The sequence below is a fragment of the Chenopodium album genome, chromosome 5, assembly GCF_948465745.1.
Source record: "Chenopodium album chromosome 5, dcCheAlbu1.1, whole genome shotgun sequence".
Taxonomy (NCBI): domain Eukaryota; kingdom Viridiplantae; phylum Streptophyta; class Magnoliopsida; order Caryophyllales; family Amaranthaceae; genus Chenopodium; species Chenopodium album.
The window spans coordinates 33,319,971-33,340,469 of NC_137838.1; the positions used below are offsets into that span (position 1 = coordinate 33,319,971).

At 35.1% G+C, this 20,499-nt stretch overlaps 1 protein-coding gene and 1 long non-coding RNA gene across 2 annotated transcripts; both read left to right on the plus strand.

Annotated features, from left to right (window-relative positions):
- The first annotated feature begins 5,630 nt into the window (after positions 1 to 5,630).
- LOC145630659 (proteasome subunit beta type-2-A) lies at positions 5,631 to 12,523 on the plus strand. Its single transcript, XM_081682870.1, has 3 exons — positions 5,631 to 5,921; positions 6,030 to 6,153; positions 12,031 to 12,523. Exons 1-3 carry the CDS (start codon positions 5,764 to 5,766, stop codon positions 12,388 to 12,390), a joined length of 642 nt encoding a protein of 213 aa, XP_081538996.1. The 5' UTR covers positions 5,631 to 5,763; the 3' UTR covers positions 12,391 to 12,523.
- Positions 12,524 to 17,820: 5,297 nt separating this feature from the next.
- Positions 17,821 to 19,959, plus strand: LOC145630660 (uncharacterized). Its single transcript, XR_014112160.1, has 2 exons — positions 17,821 to 18,141; positions 18,738 to 19,959. It is a non-coding gene; the product is annotated as an uncharacterized LOC145630660 (long non-coding RNA).
- Positions 19,960 to 20,499: the final 540 nt, after the last annotated feature.

Below are 20,499 nucleotides of genomic sequence, written 5' to 3' on the forward strand. Positions count from 1 at the left end.
AAAGGAGTTTGATATCATATCAACAATATGCATCTTCCTTTTAGGAAACTCATACGCTAAGAATACTCCATAGTTAAGCGTGCTTGGTTGGGAGTAGTCTTGGGATGGGTGAACTCCTGGAAAGTTTTCCTGGGAGATTTATAGTGGTTCACTCAAAATGAGCTACATCCACTTTCGGGGAGATTGGAACTTGTATTACTCTTTCTTGGAGGAAGAATTACAATGGAGAAAGATAGTGTTCTTGCTGAGCTAAGTTTAGATCTATGTCTCACTTGTGTTTCTCTCTCTTACTCTCTACAGTGAAAAACAAGAGTATATATAGTAAGATGATCAACGGTTGAGATTACATCCCGGGCAAAAGAAATCGAAGCGCTGGAACAGGGGCTCGATGGTTCGACCAAACCTACCCAAAGTTCGGTCGAACATGGGGTGGTTCGGTCAAACCTCTTCTTAGGTTCGACCGAACCTGCTCTAGAAATCAAAAGAGCATCAGTTCTGCCAACAAGGTTCGACCGAACCTCTGAATGGTTCGTACGAATTCGCCCTGCGTGGACAACACTTCTTAAAACAGTCATAACTCCCTTGATTCTTAACCAAATCGAGCTTATGACCAGTCGTTCGAAAGCTCTTGAAACGAGATATCACCTCCAACTTGAATCATCTCAATATCACTTCTAGATCTTGAGATATGCTCATTTGAAGTCAGCCCTTGCCATTCTTCTTTGCTTAATGCTCCAAACACCATAATACTAAAGCATATATCAACATGGAGCATTCGAGGCACACATATAACAGGGTGTTTGGTAAATGGGAATTGAGGGTGGGAATGGGATTTTTATTCCCAAATTTAAAAAAAAAAATCTTTTGTTTGTTAAATGGGATTGAGAATAAAGAAGGGAATGGGATTGGGAATAAATGGGGTGAATTCCCCCCAATTTATTACCTAGGAAGGGTAGGTAACAAATTAAATGGGTGGGAATGGGAATAAGTGGAAAATGACAATTTTGCCATTAATGTAAAGAATGGAGAAGAAAGATTAGTAAGGGTATAGTTTTGTATTTTTGTTATTTATTCCTCATCTATTCCTCCCATCCACCATCCAAACAAAGTATTGTCATATTTTTATACTACGTATATCCCCAACAATCAATTCCCAATCCCATTCCCACATTTTAATCCCCAAACTCCCATTCCCACATTCCAAACGCCCCGTAATTGTAAGGAGGAAGTCTTTCAGTAATTTTTAATCCCCATGTGAGTCATGTTACTATAGCTTATGAACATTAAAATGCCAAGATTGCCTTTGTGGTGTAAATAATGTTCAGTCTTAAAATAACACATATAATCACCATTACTAGTATTGTCAAATTTCAAACCGAAACCGTTTAACTGCCCGAAACAAACCGACCCAAATGAGAACCGAACCAATTAAAAACCGTTTTTTTGAAACCGAAAACCGACCTGAATCGTATGTGAATGAACCCGAAACCGAACCGATTCCGAATAAGTTACACTGTATAAGAACCGAACCCGTGAATGAACCGAACCCGTGAATGAACCGAACCACTTCTAAACTGAAATCAAACCGAATCGAAAAAGAACCGAACTGTTTCCAACCCGAAACCACTCTCAACCCGAAACCGTTTAAACCGGGATAAGAACCGTTTACACTGAATTGTTAACAACCCGCAACCCGTTTGCACCGAACTATATATAAACCAAATCGTTCATGAACTGAACCGCTTGCAAACCGAATCGTTTTATGAACCGGACCGCTTATAAATGAATCGGCTACAAACTAGTAAGATTAGTATGGCCAAACTTGAAACAGAATATGATATGTATTTATAAAATCAATGAGAATTTGTATATAATGTGATGCCTATTTATGAAATGATGAAGTCTCGACTTAATAGAAAACTTGTTAACCAACAAAAGGTTAGCAAGTGCTAACCTATTTTCAAACCCAAACCATTTTACTGCCCGAATTCAAACGACTCGATAAACAATCGATTTTTTGAAACCAAAAACCGACTCGAATCGTAATTTAGTAAACTCGAAATGGATCCGATCCGAATAACGTTAAACCGTAGAAGAACCGAACCAGTTATAAACTGAACCGAAAAAGAAGCAAACCAGTTATAAACTGAACCAAAAAATAACCGAACTAGTTATAAACTGAACCGAAAAAGAACTGAAATATTTCTAACTTGAAACCGTTTCCTACCCAAAACTGCTTGAGCCGGGATAAAAACCGTTTACACCGAACCGTTAACAAACCGCGACCCGTCTGCACCGAACCGTTTACTACCCAGACTGTTTACAACCCGAACCGAATTAAAATCGCTCAAGAATTAACCGAAACCGAATCGATAACTATTTAAACCGAACTGAAACCGACCCGCGAGACACTTAAACCGATTTCAAACCGACCCGATTTAATACCGAACCGAACCCGAACTGTCAAACCGTTTTGACAGTTTTAACCATTACTATTAGGAAGGGTTTTAAAAAACAAAAGGTTGGGCTTAGAATAGAATAAGAAATGGGCTAGGGATAGTAAAATAAGTTAAGGGTTTCTAACTAAAACTCGAGCACTTCTTCAATCTAATACCCAATTCGGATCAAATGACGATGAATGAATTATTCATCATTGGGTTTTTGTTGGAGAAACACATTTAGGTGTCTCATGCCGCAGATCGTTAAAACTGATCACTAACGATCAAGTTGTCGTCGGTAAAGTTTAAGGCCATCATTAATTTTTCGATGGCTTTTAAAACCATTGGTAATTCTAAAACTACCAACAGTTAAAATTGGTTGTTGGTAAAATTACAATTATCGGTTCAGGCTGATAACAGTCAAAGAGACTTGAGTTCAGTAATGACAAGTCTATTTCCCTTCTCACTGAATGATTTTGAGATTTTTTTTTACTTCACATGTATCTTTACCCTCCAATAAAGTAGGGTAAGTGCTTGCCATAATTAGCGTAATTGTAGATGATGAATTCAAAGAAACCTGTTTGATAGGACTCTTTTCTTTACCAAAAAAAAAAAAAAAAAAAAAAAAAAAAAAAACCCTAAGGGCCTGTTTTGATTAACTAAGCTGAACTGAACTGAACTAAACTAAATATTTTATGAGGGAAGGAAATTAAGATAAGAACTAAATTTAACTGGATTTATTGGAGATGAACTGAACTGAAATAAGCTGAAGAGAACATGCCCTAATATTATATTCACTGATCCTCATGCTAATATTATAACCGCTAAAGTTATTAGAGATTTTAATACAAAGTCGCTAACGTCGTTAGCAATCTATGTGGAACCAAAATAAAATAAATAAAAACCTCTAAAAAAAAAATCTTACGTTAGGGAATTTGTTTTAAATTTATTGCACTAGAGGAGTTAATTTTTCGCTTCAATAATATTACGGAGTAAGCAATCCTAATTTTCTTTTAAGCTTTTTTTACTTAGGTTATAATAATGTCTCCCTCGAAAGAAAGAGTTTATTTCCTTCAAAAGACAAGGTTTTTTCGATGTCCTTCGAAAGACAAGGTTTTTCGGACTCCTTCGGACTGATTAGAAAGACAAGGTTTGTTTTATTTGTGTTTAATTTGGTCTCCGGTTGTGCGGGGCTACGATTGATTATGGTTCGAATTTGGGTTACGGAATCAGCACAAGAATTTACAATCTCACAAAATTGCGAAGTGACGACGAATCCACTCAAAAAGTTGTATGAGACAACAAATCGAGAATGTGCCAAATTATTATATTTATGTATTTGGATTCTTAGCTCTTCCCCGACTAATTCTTGTTTGATTTTGTTAAATTCGTTTTCATTATCATTATTTGTCAAATTGTAGAGCCGCATGACTTTAATTAATGAAATTTAGTGTCATTTAGGACTTCTTTAAAAAAAAAAAAAAAAAAAAAGAACGGAGTAAGAGAAATCGTTCGCAATTAACTTAGGTCACCTAATAAATTGCATTATTTTATTAATATAAGTAAAGTAAAATAAAAATAACAATTAGGTTATGTATACTCTATATAACATTGATACACTCCAGGTAATGACTTTTCTCAGCGGTACCACCTTTTTTTTTTGACTTCCTGCTGATACACTTGAGTTTTTGACTTTATAATTGACGTGATTAAGTCTGTTAATCAGACGTTAATAACTTTGTTTATTGACATTACCGTGTATAGAATTCTTAAGATGATGTAAATTGATTGGGTAAAAGCTATAAAAACAGATCCCACAAAAGAGAAAACATACTTGTTGGAGATTTTGTGAAGTCTGACATATATATAGCCACGAGGAGTAGTCTTAAAAGAGTTTCTAGATTTTCTATTCCACCTGCCAAACAAAAACTAATCCAAATTAACTCCAGCAACATGTACACTCTCTATACATCACGAAACTTATTCTCTATAATCCATGAATCTTACAGCCATTTCTTGCAAACCCCATGATTCCCTTCCCAAATGACATTGAACAACACAAGCTCAAGTGCCTCAACCAACCAAAATAATAGCAAATTTCAACATTCAAATTCAATTTCTAATCAAACCAAAACTAATACAATCAATTCCTAGATTCAAATTTGACCCACATTTTGTAAGATCCCTAAACCCAAATCCATACTTTTCAAAAATAAAATCAAATTGCAACAAATTAAATGACGAACTAAGAACAAGATCAACAAAGTGAGAGAGAGACAAAAGAGTTACGAATTCTTGGAAGATGCCCAGCCCAAGACAGGTTATAGCATGAACTTAACAAATTTCGGATTTAACACACACATTTGTCGATTATACAATATATAATAGATGTTCTAACAATATATAGGTATTTGGTATATTACCATGAGAGCGAACTTCTTAAGTTTGTTCATAGCTCTGAACTGCTTCATCCTCATAAGAATCGTGCTGTCAATAGGTTTCTCAGAACCATCATTGTCTTCTTTGAGCCATGGATGTTCTGATTCATAGGTAATATGTGAATTGTTTTATGTCAAATCGACATAAATGGAAGGGGAAGGGGTTTAATTATGGGTGATGGAGGGAAGGATTAAAAGGGGGCATTTTTGTCTTTTCCTACTTTATTAACCTAATCTCAGCTTTTAACCTAGAATTACTAAGTTATTAACGATTGATTAACGGACTAATCACGTGAGTTAACAAGTAATAAACTGAGGTGTACCACAAAGAAGTCAAAAAAAATTAGTGGTGCCACTGAGAAAAGTCAATTCCTTAGTGGTACCAATGGGAATTTCCCAAAAAAAAATAAAGAAAAATAAATAATGGTGAGATGAGTAGTTCTGTGGTAACTATTAGGTAGATAGGTAGAAGTATTGCTCACAAGCCGGTATGTGAAAGAGTGACGGATAACTTTAGTGGTTAGGGTTTCGCCTTTATTGCTCTCAAAACACCATAAACAGGCCGGTACATGAGCCAAGCCATAAGACGCCTGGCATGATACAACGATAATGGTTCGCATCGATCACACCTTTGGCACACGGCACTACTCGTATAGACATAGCATCCTCTCGCCTCAGGCCCTCACCTGCCCAACAGCCAAGTCCCCAACTTTGAGCAAACTTGTTCCTCAAGAAGCTTTTTCACCCAAATTAAATAACAATTACAAAAGCGTGCCTTTATTTTCTCTCTTTTCTTCTCACTTAAATCACACTACAAGAACCAAATTCCCCAACTCCTCCTCTTTTTCCCCAGATCAAACTTCCTAAGATTCTAAAATCGAGCAAAAATGGAGTGTGTTTTCGGATTAGTAGGCAATGGATTCGCAATTGTTGCAGCAGATACATCGGCAGTCAACAGCATTTTGGTGCACAAAACCAACGAAGACAAGATCATGAAGCTCGATTCTCACAAGCTTTTGGGCGCCAGTGGCGAAGCCGGCGATAGGTTCAATCTCTTAATTTTCCCCCATTTTCGCAAATCAATCAGTTGATTTGTGATTTTTTGAGGTTAATTTGAAATTTTTTGTTGGGTTTTTGTTTGATTGGTTTTCAGAGTTCAATTCACGGAGTTTGTTCAGAAGAATGTTTCTTTGTATCAGTTCAGAAATGGCATCCCTTTGACTACTGCTGCTGCTGCTAATTTCACACGGGGTGAACTTGCTACTGCCTTAAGAAAGGTATAAGGGCATTTTTAACATTGTCTGGGTTTTCGTAAATTCGAGGTTTTTTCAATTTGATTTGAATGTTTGTAAGATGATTGCGTGTGAATTTTAGAATTTGAGGAGATGCTATTGAGGGTTAGTGTTGTTTAGTGATCCTGAATTTGTTATAGTATTGGTGACTTAGTTAGTGAATGTGGCCTATGTGGGTATTAGTCGGAGAAGGCGGTTTGGTGGAGGGGTTGAATATATTGTGGATTACATTAAATCGCTGTCCAAAGGTTTACCCAAAAAATTATAGGTCTGCATAAGGGTGATTAAGAACCTATCTTGGTTCATTAAGCTATATTTGGCTGGTACAATTGTATGCAGTGAGTTGATGTAGACTATTATGCAAAGAAAGATTGACATACTTCCACAATTAAGGGTCATAACCTAAAGCAATCTAAGTCAAAGCTAAGATTTTGTTAGTCAAGTAACCTGTTAGTTTTCCCTCATTTTTTTCACTTGACGCCAAAACATTGATAAATTGCATTAGTTTTATGCTTGGTTGAACTTATTTTCATTTCTTGTGCATTTTATGCAGCTATAAATCACACTATTGATCAATACTTTGCTTATAGGCTATGTTTTAGGTTGCTTTTCTATTCAATTGCTCAGAGTTTTGCCATAGGGTTTTACAAAATGGTGTAAATAATGATTGGATTGTATGGATATATTAGGCTGATATGTCTATTCTTAATTTTTCTCTACTTTTGGGGCTCATTGCTCGTCATGCTTCAATACCTAGACGTATCTTTGAATATACTTGACATAAAAGTTCCATCTTCTTGCTCTTTTATTCATGCAATGTAAGCCTGAATTCACCTTGCATTTTTATTTACCTCTCTTAGCTGAATAAAATAATGGGTTAAATAGATGAGGATATTTTTGAAAAGTGAAAAATGCATCATAATTAATTATTTTGAAATCCTCCTACCTATTCTGTTTCTATATATAGAGAAGTTGTTTTGAAAGTAAAGATATTTTTAACTAGCTTCACTTCATGATCGTAGCAAATAGACTTAAAGAAAACCTGTTATCTTCTTTTTTACGTGTGCAATTATGAGTAGCAAAAGTGTTGGGTTTGTATTGTTTCCAGAATACATCTTTTGTTTTTCTGCATGCCATCTAGAGGGTGGATGTAGAATAGCTTCTAATAACAATTATAAGGGTTGGGAAATAAGGTTGTCATGACATGTGACTTTTTCCATAGGATGCTTAGTTTCATATGTAACATATTTGTTTGGTTGAAAGGAAAATTTCACGAAAATAAGCATAAAACTACAACAGCCACTGCAGTCTGGAAGCTACTAACACGTACATACTATGTTCACCGGACTCGGCCAAAATCCCGTAGTGTCCGTGTCGACCCGACACGACGCGGACACGGACACGGACACGAATGTTAGATTTGGCAGTGTGCACTCGGATACTTCAGAGAGAGAGAGAGGCTGTCGGCTTGAAATCATGAGTTGGTATAAATTTTTCGCAGACTCCATTGTTTCCGACATGAGTTGATCGATATTAGCAAGAGAAAATGAATTTTTGGTATTTACTCTGATATCAGTGAGGTAAAGATGGAAAAGTGGGACAAACCTTAATTAATAAGGGTGGAAAAGTGGGAGCTGTGTGGTAGCTTTTGAATTTAGTTACTTTATTTGTCCTTTGACTTTTGACCACTCATCCTCTCTCTTTTATACCAGTACATATCTTTTACAACTCTTGTTTTTTTTTTTTTTTTTTTTTTTTTTTTTTTTTTTAATTTTTTTTTTTTTAATTTATAAGAAAAGTTGTACTACACATACTACAATACACTTATTACTACATACTTACTTTTACTACGAGTATTTTTTAATCTATATTGTTTGTCATGCTATTGTATTATTTAAATTAGTCCATTTTAAATTATTTTAAAATAATATTATATTTTAATTTCCTAGGTATTAGACAGAGAAAATTAATGATATATTGAAATAATTTGTAATGTATATTTTTTTTGCAAAATATGAAAGTGCCGTGTCCCTGCACCCGTGTCCAAATGTAGGACAAAGTCCCCGTGTCCTAAAATTTTGGAAAATGACTTATCGGACACTCGGACACGGATCCGTGTCCGACACACGTACCCGAGTCCATGTAACATAGTGTACATACTTAGCTAACTTGCCATGCACTTCTATCTTCTTTACTTTTCCTTTTGGGTTGCTAATCTTGAGGGCAACTGAGTTTGATGTTGCAGCTTTGATCTTATTTAAAACCATTATAATATTACAATTTCAACATGTGAATATATCAACTCAAAAGAGCCAAAGCTGCGACAATGTATTGTCTTGACATCTTATCTTTTATCAAGATTACTTCAAGAGTAAAATTTGCCATATAATTTCTAGGCAATTGTGTTTATAGAAACTGCTCCACTATTGAAGAAAAAGAAAAGGACATTCATGTAATCATGTATTTAGTTAGCTCATTGTTGAATTAATGCTTGTCTGGTTAAAATAAATTTAGTTGATAAAAAGTGCTCCTTTGTTTATTCCCTTGTTAAGTTCTATGATATCACTAGGGGTAAACCTTGGAGCCAAGCCCGAATAGTGATAGGCTTGTTTTGAGCTCGTTTACCTCAAAGCACTCGAAGCTCGATGAGCTTCAAAAGCATGGGCTCGGCTCGAGCTCGTGAGTCTAGACAAATGTTCAGCTCGAGCTTCAAAAACATGGGCTCAATTTTGTGATTTTGTTGGTCTTTTAATATACTCGACTTGGGTTAGAAACTTCGAATTCAAGCTTGGTTTGTGCTCAATTTCAAACTTGGTTTTGACTTTTGAGAGTTGACGATGGTGACTGTAGTGCTACGTTTTGAAAGTTTAAACCCTTGAGTTTCCTTGTGTGATGGAGTTGTGTCCCTATGCACGTTTCTTGTCCCAAACAAAATTTAAAATGATTAAAAAAGTGAGAGAGGTCAGGAAGTATAGCCATACAATTACGGTAATAGAATATGAAACAATGAGGATAGAAGACATAGGATCAATTGCAGAGGTGTAGAATACAAGAGTACAACAACAAGAGAAGAGATGAAGTAGTGGGAGGTGGAGAAAACAAAGAGGGACAAATGGAACCAGGGAGAGAGAGATTGGAGGTTTATTTTTATTATTTTATCTTAAGGATATTACTTAATTATTCTTTTTTGTTAATGACATATGATTCAATTAATTTATAAATTTGTTTAGATATAAGAAGTATATTTTAAATGAGCTCATTCACGAGCTTTTTGAGCCAAGCTTGGGTTTGCTCGTCCTTGCTCGTTAAGTTTCCCACAGCCGAACTCGAACTCGAGTCTAGCCTCATCGAACTAAGTTTTGACTGAATCAAGCTCTAATAGTTCACAAACAGGTGGGGCTCCGTTGTCACCCTTAACTCATCACTGAGAAATGGGTTTCTGATTCTGCCACTTACAGTCATGGTTCTGATCTTCTGAATAGAGTATTATGTTGATAGATTACAATATAATCAACTAAAGGCGACCAGAGAATTGGCATCTGAGCTGTTAAATCTGACACCTGCTGCTTGTAGTATATTCTTTTATTTGAGGTAAATATCTTGAAAGCATCTGAAGGTTAAATGCTATTGAACACCCATTTATCCTCTTTGTTTATCTATCTGAAGCACTCAAAGTTTCTCTTTCATCCATTTCTTCTTTGCCCTTTTTAAACTTAATTTCTTTTAAATCTGTACATGCATTGCTGTGTTAAAACTTCCAAAACCACTATTTGTCACTACCGTCAGAAGGCAATTCCACTTTTCCTTCTGAACATAGGACCAGACTAGATTTGTTTCCCTTTCAAAACTTATTCCTTGTTTATCTGTACATGCATTGCCATGTTGTGACTTCCATAACCGCTGTTTGTCACTACTGTCAGAAGGCAATTCCACTTTTTCTTCTTAACATAAAGCCAGACTAGATTTGTTTCTGATGCAATTAGAACATATGTTGACCTTTTGCCCCCTTACCATTATCCAGTGCTGACTCTGCTGAGTAAGCTTTATATCAAAAATCAAACTTTGATGAACAGGCATATTTTCCTATTGTGATTGTTCTAGTAAATTTTGTTTATTCCTTAAATTATGTTTCATTGGGGATAGTCGGATTTTGGGGGGGGGGGGGGGGGGTGGTATGTTTGAGTGGAGGGACAGGAATGTGATGGAGGTTTAGTAAAAGTTGATGAAGATGATTATTGCCTTACTGATGGTGTCAAGGTTACTTTGATTGTGATGAATGTTGAATGATCAAGAGTGTTACTACCATGTCAAATAAAGAAGGATGGAGGGAAGGAGAACAATAGAAATTATAAGAATCATCAGCTATTAAGCCATGCTACCTATATATATCCTTTGGTTACCTACTTGATAAAAACGGTCTTCATGTAATGTTGGATCCACCTTTTCTTCATCACATAACCTTTTTTCTCACATTTCCTGCCTTTCCTGCCTTTCTTACTTCTACTGTCCTTCTATAGCCATTTTTTATGACAGTAATAATATTTGGTCCATCCCTAACTTTTCTATTAGAAGTGCGGTCCAAACTAAGATTAATCTTGGATGGAAGGAGGATTTGTGTTCTAATGTTTTCTTGGGTGTTCAAGTCAGTCAACACGCGTGGTCTCTGGTAACTGATTATTTAGACTCAATACTCGTATATGAGATTTGGTTAGACTCAATACTCGTATATGAGATTTGGGCCACTGTGGTTTTGCTGATAAGGGAGAAGCAGAATGTTCCCCAAAATTTTCTTCATCACCTTGATGACAAGGCTTTGCAAATGTGGAATTGGTTGATTGATTGATGTGAGCCTCTATCAAGGTGTCAAATATGCATATCCACGCTCTTAAACCTCTTTTGCTGGGAGTTTCTGTGAGTAGTTGTCTTGAAATGACTTGGGATGTCAGATGGTACTGTTAAGTTTAGAGATGGTACTCATAATAATGTTCCATATAGCTCATTTGTCATTATGCTTGGTGGATGGGATGCGACATTGAATGCTTACAACTACTATTGGTAAAATATTGTCCATATATGCTACTTCATATTTGATTATGCATACTTTGCTAAGCCAGTTACTTTTTTTTAGAAGTTTCTGTTATTCCTGCCATTCAAATTCCACTGTCCACCAAGTTTGCTTTTTTTTTTTTTTGACGAGAAGTTTGCTAAGTTCTATGCAATTCTATATTGTGCTTTGACTTTGATTGATTGCTTCAATATTAAGGTTTAAGTTTAGTGCTGATGCACCACAGGTTCCTTGAGCATCTACATTGGGTTATACTGAAATTGGAAAGCTTTCGATTACTGAAATTGGAATTTTGTTTGTAATTTTGATAAGAATCATAATAACATACAGAGGAATCTGAATAGAAGAGAGTAGAACTCAATTTAGGTTGTAAACACTTCATTTTTATTTTATTTTTGTTTGTTTGTCCTAGTAGTATAAGTAATAGTAGTAGTAAGGATGCCCCTGTGAGCTTAAAAATAGGATTTCAGCCCTAGTATTGGGGATTTAGCGTGGCTTTCTTCCTTTCTCTCTAAATTAGGCTGTGTTTTGATCCTTTTTCCATAATGGTCTCATAATTTCTGGTGTAATCATTATTTTTAGAAGAGAATTTTCTAATATCCCTGAAATTGTTTATGCCTTTTCCATACAGCTCTTGTCTCTATTTTGTCATTACCCTGATCAGATTTCCTCTATTCCCAACTACATCCTCCATAATGCTTCCTTTACTTTATTTGGCTTATTTGAACTTGCGAATTCCATTCAAGAACAATCTGATCACTTGTAGTCTCTTGACACCTATTGTTGTTTATTTGCAGAATCCATACTCAGTCAACATAATTCTAGCTGGTTTTGACCAAGACACTGGACCATCACTATACTTTATTGACTACATAGCAACTCTTCACAAGGTAGATAAGGCAGCATTCGGCTATGGTTCCTACTTTGCTCTCTCCATGATGGACAGGCATTACCGTAGTGATATGTCAGTTGATGAGGCCATCAAACTAGTTGATGATTGCATAGTGGAGATCAGGACTAGGTTGGTTGTAGCTCCACCTAATTTCGTGATCAAAATCGTTGATAAGGATGGAGCTCGTGAATTCGCCTGGCGTGAATCCATTAAGGATCAGGCTGTTGCAGATGCAAATGCTGCTGCTGTTTCTGCTTCTGCCTGAGGGTATCTGGTTGTTCAGTAGTGAAAAATAGGTCTTTTGTACTTTCTGAAGGTGGTAGTGTTGATGTAACAGGATGATTTTCTATGTTTAAAACTGTATGCCCTTACTTTAAAGTTGTCATCTTGAGATTTTACCCCACTGTTATCACTAATGCTGAAACAATTATCAAATTGATTGATCTGATTCAATTATCACCATGGTAATCTTAATTTGCCTGAGAATCGTGGAAGGTTGAGTGAAGACCTCACCATCTCCATTCTACATATCCCTATTGCTTGGCCTTCCTACTGTACTAGTTGGAACTCTGAGCCTAGCATCATACGACTACAAAGTGCGTGTTGGAATGAGTAACGAAAACGAAAAGGAAATGGAATGTAAACAAATAAAGAGAAAAGGTATTATAAAGTGTTGCCATTATTTGTTGGTTGATATGTAGGGGTGTAAATGAGCCGATACATTTGTGAACTGCTCGCGAACAAGCTCGGTCAAAGCTTGATCAAAACTTGTTTGTTAAGCTTATATTTTTTGATCTAATATTGAATAACTTGCATTAAGTTTTTGCTAATTTCAAACTCAATTCGGATCCTTAAGAGCTAAAATGACCCTTAAAACCTTTACAAAATATTTTTCAGCATGCAAATTGAGAAAAAAAAAAAAATTTAATTTAAGTGGCAAGTTGTTTTACTTTTGGGTTGTAATTTGCAATTCTTTTATTAAAAAAAAAAAAAAAAAAAAAAATTGCTGCAATTTGCAATTTTTTTTTTAAATGGCTGCAATTTATAAAATACAATTTTTAAATAGTTGCAATTGACAAATTTTCCCAATAGAGAAGGAAAAACAAGAACATACACAACCTATCATAGATCTGTCAATTTTCAAACCGACCCGTTTTTGTGGGTCTTGAACAAAGTTTTTTTTGACCCGTAACACGATATAATCCAAACCCTTTAAACCAATAAATTTGCGTGTCAAACCCGACTCGAACTCGACCAGTTAGTTCGAATTTATGGGGTTTTTTTTTTTTTTTTTTTTAAAAAAAAAAAATTAATAAGTTCATTTATTTGAAAATTATTATTAATTTATTAACTAAGTTTAATTGTTTGTCTACCATCGCACATTCATTATTTCATCACTTTCGTTCTCATTTGTCCATCTCATTTAACTCTTGCTCAAATCCACACCAATCACCTCCTACACCAATCATCCGTATAACCCACATCAGAGTCATACCATCGATTGATTGATAGGTCTACTGATATTATGTTAAGAGATATTATAGTCCACTTATATAATTATGTTGTTTCTTAAATTTTGGGATGTTTAAAAGTTTTATTTTAACAAGGGATTTTAACGCACTTGATGCGCGCAAATGGCTAGCTCTTTGAGGAGAATTATCACCGGTGGCGTTTATGCTCGATGCTTTATTTCATGATATTTCATTATATCTATTTGCATGGTAATTTTTAAGTACTTATTGATATGAATTGAATAAATTTAACAAGTCATCATACAATTACACACTTAAAATTTTTGTACTCCATAAGATAGTGTTTATATTCCAAATAGAAAAAAAAAGGAATATAAACAACTTTAAGGCTTTTGAATTCAATGAGGGCATTTATGTAAAAGAACATTTTTAGGGATATAAATGTCCATGCACTATTAATAAGAGTATTCTTATACTTTTTATAAGGTAGGGAAGTTTGTTATCATTTTATATTAGTTAGAAATCTTAGAATTGGATGTGTTTTGGTGAAATGTCGACAATCATAATTATGTAGTATATAATGGCTAAAAAACATGGTGATAATGATCACTAAAAAAATTGAGAAAAAAATAAAAAAATAGCAAATTAAGCTTAAAATAAAAAATAAATAAATAAAAATAAGCAAAAAAAATGAAATTGTTCTAAACACTTTGGGTTAGAGTTAAGCATTTCTCAACTTGTCACCCAAAGTGACCCGACCCAAAATAACCGTGACTCAAGTTGACCCAACTCGAACCCGACCCGTTCAACAGATCAACCTATAAATAGTACTCCCTCCATCCCATTATTTCGTGCCTTCATTCCTATTTGGGTGTCCCAAAATGTTGTGCTTGTTTTTTAAAATAGCACATAATTATTACTTACTTTTTATGTTTCTCATTCAAAATACACATATACATACCAAAAAAACCATTATTATAATATTGTTAACCTTTTGTTATTCCCATACAATGTTCTCTATTTTTTAGCTTTCTAATAATATATTTTTCCTACGTTCACCATTTTTCTTCATTACTGTGTTTTTGGAGAAATATGCATAAAATAATGGGACGGATTGAGTACGCAATAGCATATATTAAAACAAGAGTATCAAAACTAGGGGTGAGCACAGCAGGGTACCCTGTAAAAATCTCGAGACCCGGGATCGGAACCAGTTGCAACAGGTTCCTAAAAATAGGTTTCGGTTCCGGAACAGGGTACCCTGTCTTTCAAAGTAAGCTTAATAGTTACTTGATTGTAATAACAAATACTTATATTAATACTTTCTCCGTTTTTAAACACTTGTTCCATTTCTCCATGCGCGGAGTTTTAGGAGAAATAGGAGAAAATAATAAAATATGGAGGTAGTAGGGTAGGTGGAATTATAAAAAATTGTAAAAAGCAAAAGTAGCTATAGTGGAGAAAATTAGAGCAGAGAGAACATGAAATTAATAAAATATGATTAAGGAAAATTTGCCAAGAATAATACCACCTTTCAGCCATCTTCCAATAACGGAACCACCTTTCGTTTATTTCAAAATAATACCACCTTTGATGCCAATCTGCTATAAATGGAACAAAAAACCGATGACTTGTTTTACAAGTTGCAATTGACACGTGTCATATTTTTGATTGGCCAAGATTTTTTAAAAATATTTTTCTTTAATAATAATGATTATAAACTTTAAAAAAAAAAAAAAAAACTGAATTTTTTTTTAAAAAAAAATCCTCCCTACCCAACCCCTACTGGTCGGCGATCCACTGGACCACCTCCCCCACCAAACCACTGCCCACCGAAAACCACCCGCTCCTCTACCCCTTTCCATTTCCGACCACCTCTCTTCTTCCGTTTTTCCGATTTTGGCCCCCCTTCCCCTTTCCCTTTTCGTTTTCGACCCCTCCCTTCCTCGTTTTCGATTCCCCTTCCCCTTTTCCGATTTCAGCCACCCTCCCTTCCATTCTCTAATTTCAGGCCTCCCTTCACTTTCCCTTTCCGATTTCACCCCCTCATCCCCTTTCCCTTTCCGATTTCGGTCCCCTTCCCCTTCACGCAATCATAATTTCCGGTAGGTAGGATTTTGGGAGGTGGTTTTGTAGTTTCCGGTAAATAAAGGTTTCGGGGAGGTTGCTTTCGGGAAGGGGAACCGGAATTGGGGAAGGGAAGGGGAGGAGGAGCCAGAAAGTAGGACGAACGAGGGCTGGAAACAGGGGATGGTGGTTTCCGGTGAAAGGAGGTGGCTGGGTAAGGGAACCGATTTTATTAAAAAAAATCAAGATTTTTTTTTAAAAAAAAAATTCATTTATAAAATCAAAATTGTAAAAAAATAAAGAAGCCAATAAAATTATGACACGTGTCACTCGTGACCTATTTAACAGGTTACCAACAGGTCACGTTCCATTTATAGAAGAACCATGTGAAAGGTGGTATTATTTTGAAATAAACGAAAGGTGGTTTCATTATTGGAAGACGGCTGAAAGGTGGTATTATTTTTGGCAAATTTTCCTATGATTAATGGTGGGTCAACTATGTGAGAGAAATTAATTAAATATTGTACAAAATTTCCAAATAAGGAAATGGAGCAAGTATTTAAAAACGGCCGGAAAAGGAAAGTGGAGCAAGTATATAAAAACGGAGGGAGCTGAACTGAATTGAAAATAAACTGAACTGAACTTATTAATTAGTGATTTTTAACTACGGATTAGTGATATTTGATTATTTATTATTATACATATGTGTATATACAAATATACATATTAAAATATTTAAGAAAAATATACTATATAATTATAATAAATATGAAAAATATATTAAAAACATGAAACCCCAAAACATTTTAAAAACATATACTATTTAATTAAAAAATAAAATATTATTATGACAAAAGAACACAAAGCACTTTTTTTTTTTTGAAACAAGAACACAAAACACTTTGTAAAAAATTAACACAATTAAAAAAAAAAAAAAGTAGAAGCTGGAACGAAATTAAACACAGCCAACTCCCCCAACTGTATACCATAGGGATGGCAACGGGTCGGATTTGGACCGGGTCCGGATGGACCCGAATCCAGATCCGTTTTTGTATATAGGATCCAGATCCGACCCGGATCCGTCGGGTCTAGAAAATGAAGACCCGGATCCGGATCCGTCGGATCCAACAGATCCGGGTCCAAAACGGGTCCAATATATTTTGCCTAATTTTTTGCAATACATGTAATGTTCGGGTCAAAAAATTTATTTTAAACTTACGTTGTTGTTGTTTATTAAGTTCAACCCCAAACTAACCAACTTATACACTCATATTTTGAATTAAAATTATAAACAACAAAAAAAATACGATGTTACATATGAACTAGTAAAAAAACAACGATGATGTATATAATATGAGCATCCAAAATTCATTTATTAAAAGGGTTAATCTTTATCATTACTAACATTATCAACATTTTTAATAAAGAAACAAACAATTTTAGTTTTTTTAAATAGGAAAAATAAAAAAACGGGTCCACGGATCTGGATCCGGGTCTAGGGCCCAGACCTAAATCCAGATCCGTTTTTGTCAGCAGGACCCGGATCCGACCCGAATCCGTCGGGTCCAAAATTTGAAGACCCAGATCCGTGAAAAACGGATCTGGATCCACGGATCCGGGTCGGGTCCAGATCCATTGCCATCCCTAGTATACCACTCTCATTATTATTATTTAAGATTATTATTATTATTATTATTGTTGTTGTTGTTGTTGTTGTTGTTGTTGTTGTTGTTGTTGTTGTTGTTGTTGTTGTTGTTGTTGTTGTTGTTGTTGTTGTTGTTGTTGTTGTTGTTGTTGTTGTTGTTGTTGTTGTTGTTGTTGTTGTTGTTGTCGTCATTGTAATAAAAGAGCTTAAAAAGAATGAAATTTGACTTTATATCATTAGCAATATCATTAGACATAAACTGAAGTAACATTAATTAATCCATTAATAGTAAGATGAAAATAAATAAGAGGGAGAGAGGTAGGTAACAACTTTTATACAATTTTGATATATGACTTTTATACTTGATCTTAAATGATAGGTTTCGATTTTATGTATCCTATAGGGAACCTATACTACAGGGTACCTTACAGATTTCAGGTCTAAAATTTTATTACTCAGCCTTATAGGTTCCGATTTTAAGTTAGGGTACCTAAATTTTTGCTCACCCCTTTCAAAACCGCATAGAAAACTAAACCAAAAGAGGTAAGCACGAAAAGGGGATTAAATGCCTATTAAAGGTGAGCGCCGGTAACCAGAACACTTCGGAAACATAACAAAGAGCAGCAAAGGAAAGGGAACAGAACATTTAGAAGCGGAACTCTGCTACAGAGCGAACGACTGACTTCTCTGTTGGAGTTTCCACGTCAGCCTTCGCCGGCGACGACTCGGAGAAGAAACCGGCGAGCAAACGGTGACGCAAGCAAAGCGGTGATGGTTATCCTCATCACTTAGAAAGAGAAAGTCGGGTTTATTGTCTTCGGCAAAAAAACAGGTAAATTTGTTTCTTGTTGATTACTCCGTAGTTGATGTTCCAAATAAATTAAGACTCCCCTTTCATCTTCCTCTGAAAATTCAACCCTCAATTTTATTAAATTATATTAAAGTTTTTATCTGATGATCAATCAACTAACAACTACAATTGGATGTTTGTTGGATTGTTATTTTTATTTTATTTTTATTATTATTTTGCAAATTAAAACCCTTCTCAATCCGCGTAATTATTTGTTATTTTATTTAGGAGGAGCTAGCTATGTATTCTACAGGCATAATACCATATAAAAAACAGAGACTTGCATCAACAACAACAAGTACTAGTAGTACAACAATTGAGGATCTGAAAGATGATGAAATTGTTGAGATTTTGATTAGACTTCCATTAGAATGCGTCTTTCGTTGTAAGTGCATCTCCAAGCGATGGCTGACTTTAATATCACACCCTTGCTTCATCACTTCCTTCATTGGACGACGCCAAAACTTGCCTTTACGTGATCATCTTATAATTTATCAGGTTTATCTTGAGGATGATTGTGTATCAGATCATTATGGTCATCTACCAATGCCCCTCGTATTTTATCCACCCAACATTAGTGATCAATATCCAATTTCTGATCCAACCGGTAAATTCTTTGATTTCACTTTCCGTTTCTTTCCGTTTAATTTGGAAGATCGTTTCACCAGCTTTGGATTAGTGAGGAATTCCCGTGGCTTATTATTATGCAAGGGAGAATTAATCAAGTCGCGTACATCATCTCCACAGTCATCCCACCGTCAAAGTGAATACTACGTATGTAATCCACTTACAAAACAATGGTTGAGAATTCCTAAGTTGGATCGTCGAATGAGTTTTAAAGTTGACTATGTTGGGTTCACTTGCTATGCCTTGGACACTCGCCTTCCTCATAAGGTTGAGTTTGTTGTGTTGGAGGTTGAGAAGAAAAGGTGGAAAAAAGATGAGTTTTTCTACACTCGTGTTTTTTCCTCATTGACTGGCTGTTGGAGCGTATATTGTGTAGCTTGCTCGCCAGGTCCAAGTTGGCCATCGAGAGAATCGACGGGGATGTATGGTACTGATTATGATACTGATTTATATGATTATGGTACAATTGCTGTCTACAAAGGGATGTTCCATTGGAATGGTGGTTCATGCCTTATAGCATATGATCCACTAAATGAACCCTGCAAGTGTAGTTCAATTCCCATCCCTGAAGAATTAGCACATAATGGTAGTCGTGTTGAGCTAAGTGAAGGGCGTATCCGAATGGCTACCTATAGTTTGAAGAACTCGGGCATTGCAAGAGGGACATATTCAGTTTATGAACTTACAGACTATGACATTGGCAAGTGGGATTTGAAGTTTCTTATAAAAGGACCCATTTTAAATATGCTTGTTAGCTTCTCCAGCCAAACCAACGGAGAGATCATTTTTATGAAATGGTTCTGCAGCAGTAGAAGAAGGAAGTTTGTGCTCTATAATATGAAGAGTCAGTCAGTTGTTGGTGATTTTGACATACCTGAACACCCCACATTGCCTCGTCTCTCTTTTTCAGCTGACTCTTTTCTGATGACTGCATGGCCGACTGTAATTCCTCAACTTCCACATAATTTATAACTATTCATCACAAAAGAGTCAGTAACCTTGCTCATCATAAATTTGTGCTATATGCTATGTAATTATTGATCACATGTATTTTTTTTATTAGGAACTAAGCTCTTCAATTTGGTAGTGCGTTTCTCTTGTATGGTTATGAGGATTTTCAATAATTTTGCTATTTGCTTTCTTAAATATAAAGGTTTCATTAGATTATCCCTAGCTCACAACTATTGCACACCTTCTCATTTTTGTTCCCAACTTTCCTTAACTCACTTTATACCTTACTATTGTATTCTTCTTTAATTATTATTATTATTATTATTATTATTATTATTATTATTATTATTTTTTTTTTTTTTTTTTTTTTTTTTTTTTATTTTATTTTTTATTTTATTTTTTATTTTTTATTTACTTTTTATAAAAAAAATTTATTTTTTATTTCCAAATAATTGAATGGGGAAGATCTAGTATCGTTTTTATGATGAATGAAACATGATATGGTATTAGTGTTTATGAAATATTATATTGAGACTGATTTATACATGGGGCATCACTTATGAAGTGTAGAACACCAGATGGAATTTGTTTGTTTGAAGGCCTCTGTTTGCTTGGCTACTCATCTTCCCCCTCTTTTACTTATGATGTCATATGGCTGTTACACACTTATACTATATCAACTGTCCAATATGATGTCATATACTTGTTCTTAGAATTTTGTGTCGGTCTCTTGTGCATAAACTAATATGTCCACGTAGCATA

Bases quoted from the DNA above. Each gene is read 5' to 3' on its own strand.
- LOC145630659 (XM_081682870.1), top strand. From the start codon at position 5,764: ATGGAGTGTGTTTTCGGATTAGTAGGCAATGGATTCGCAATTGTTGCA. The intron at 5,922-6,029 runs GTTCAATCTCTT...ATTGGTTTTCAG, and splicing joins AGTGGCGAAGCCGGCGATAG to AGTTCAATTCACGGAGTTTG. The intron at 6,154-12,030 runs GTATAAGGGCAT...GTTTATTTGCAG, and splicing joins TTGCTACTGCCTTAAGAAAG to AATCCATACTCAGTCAACAT.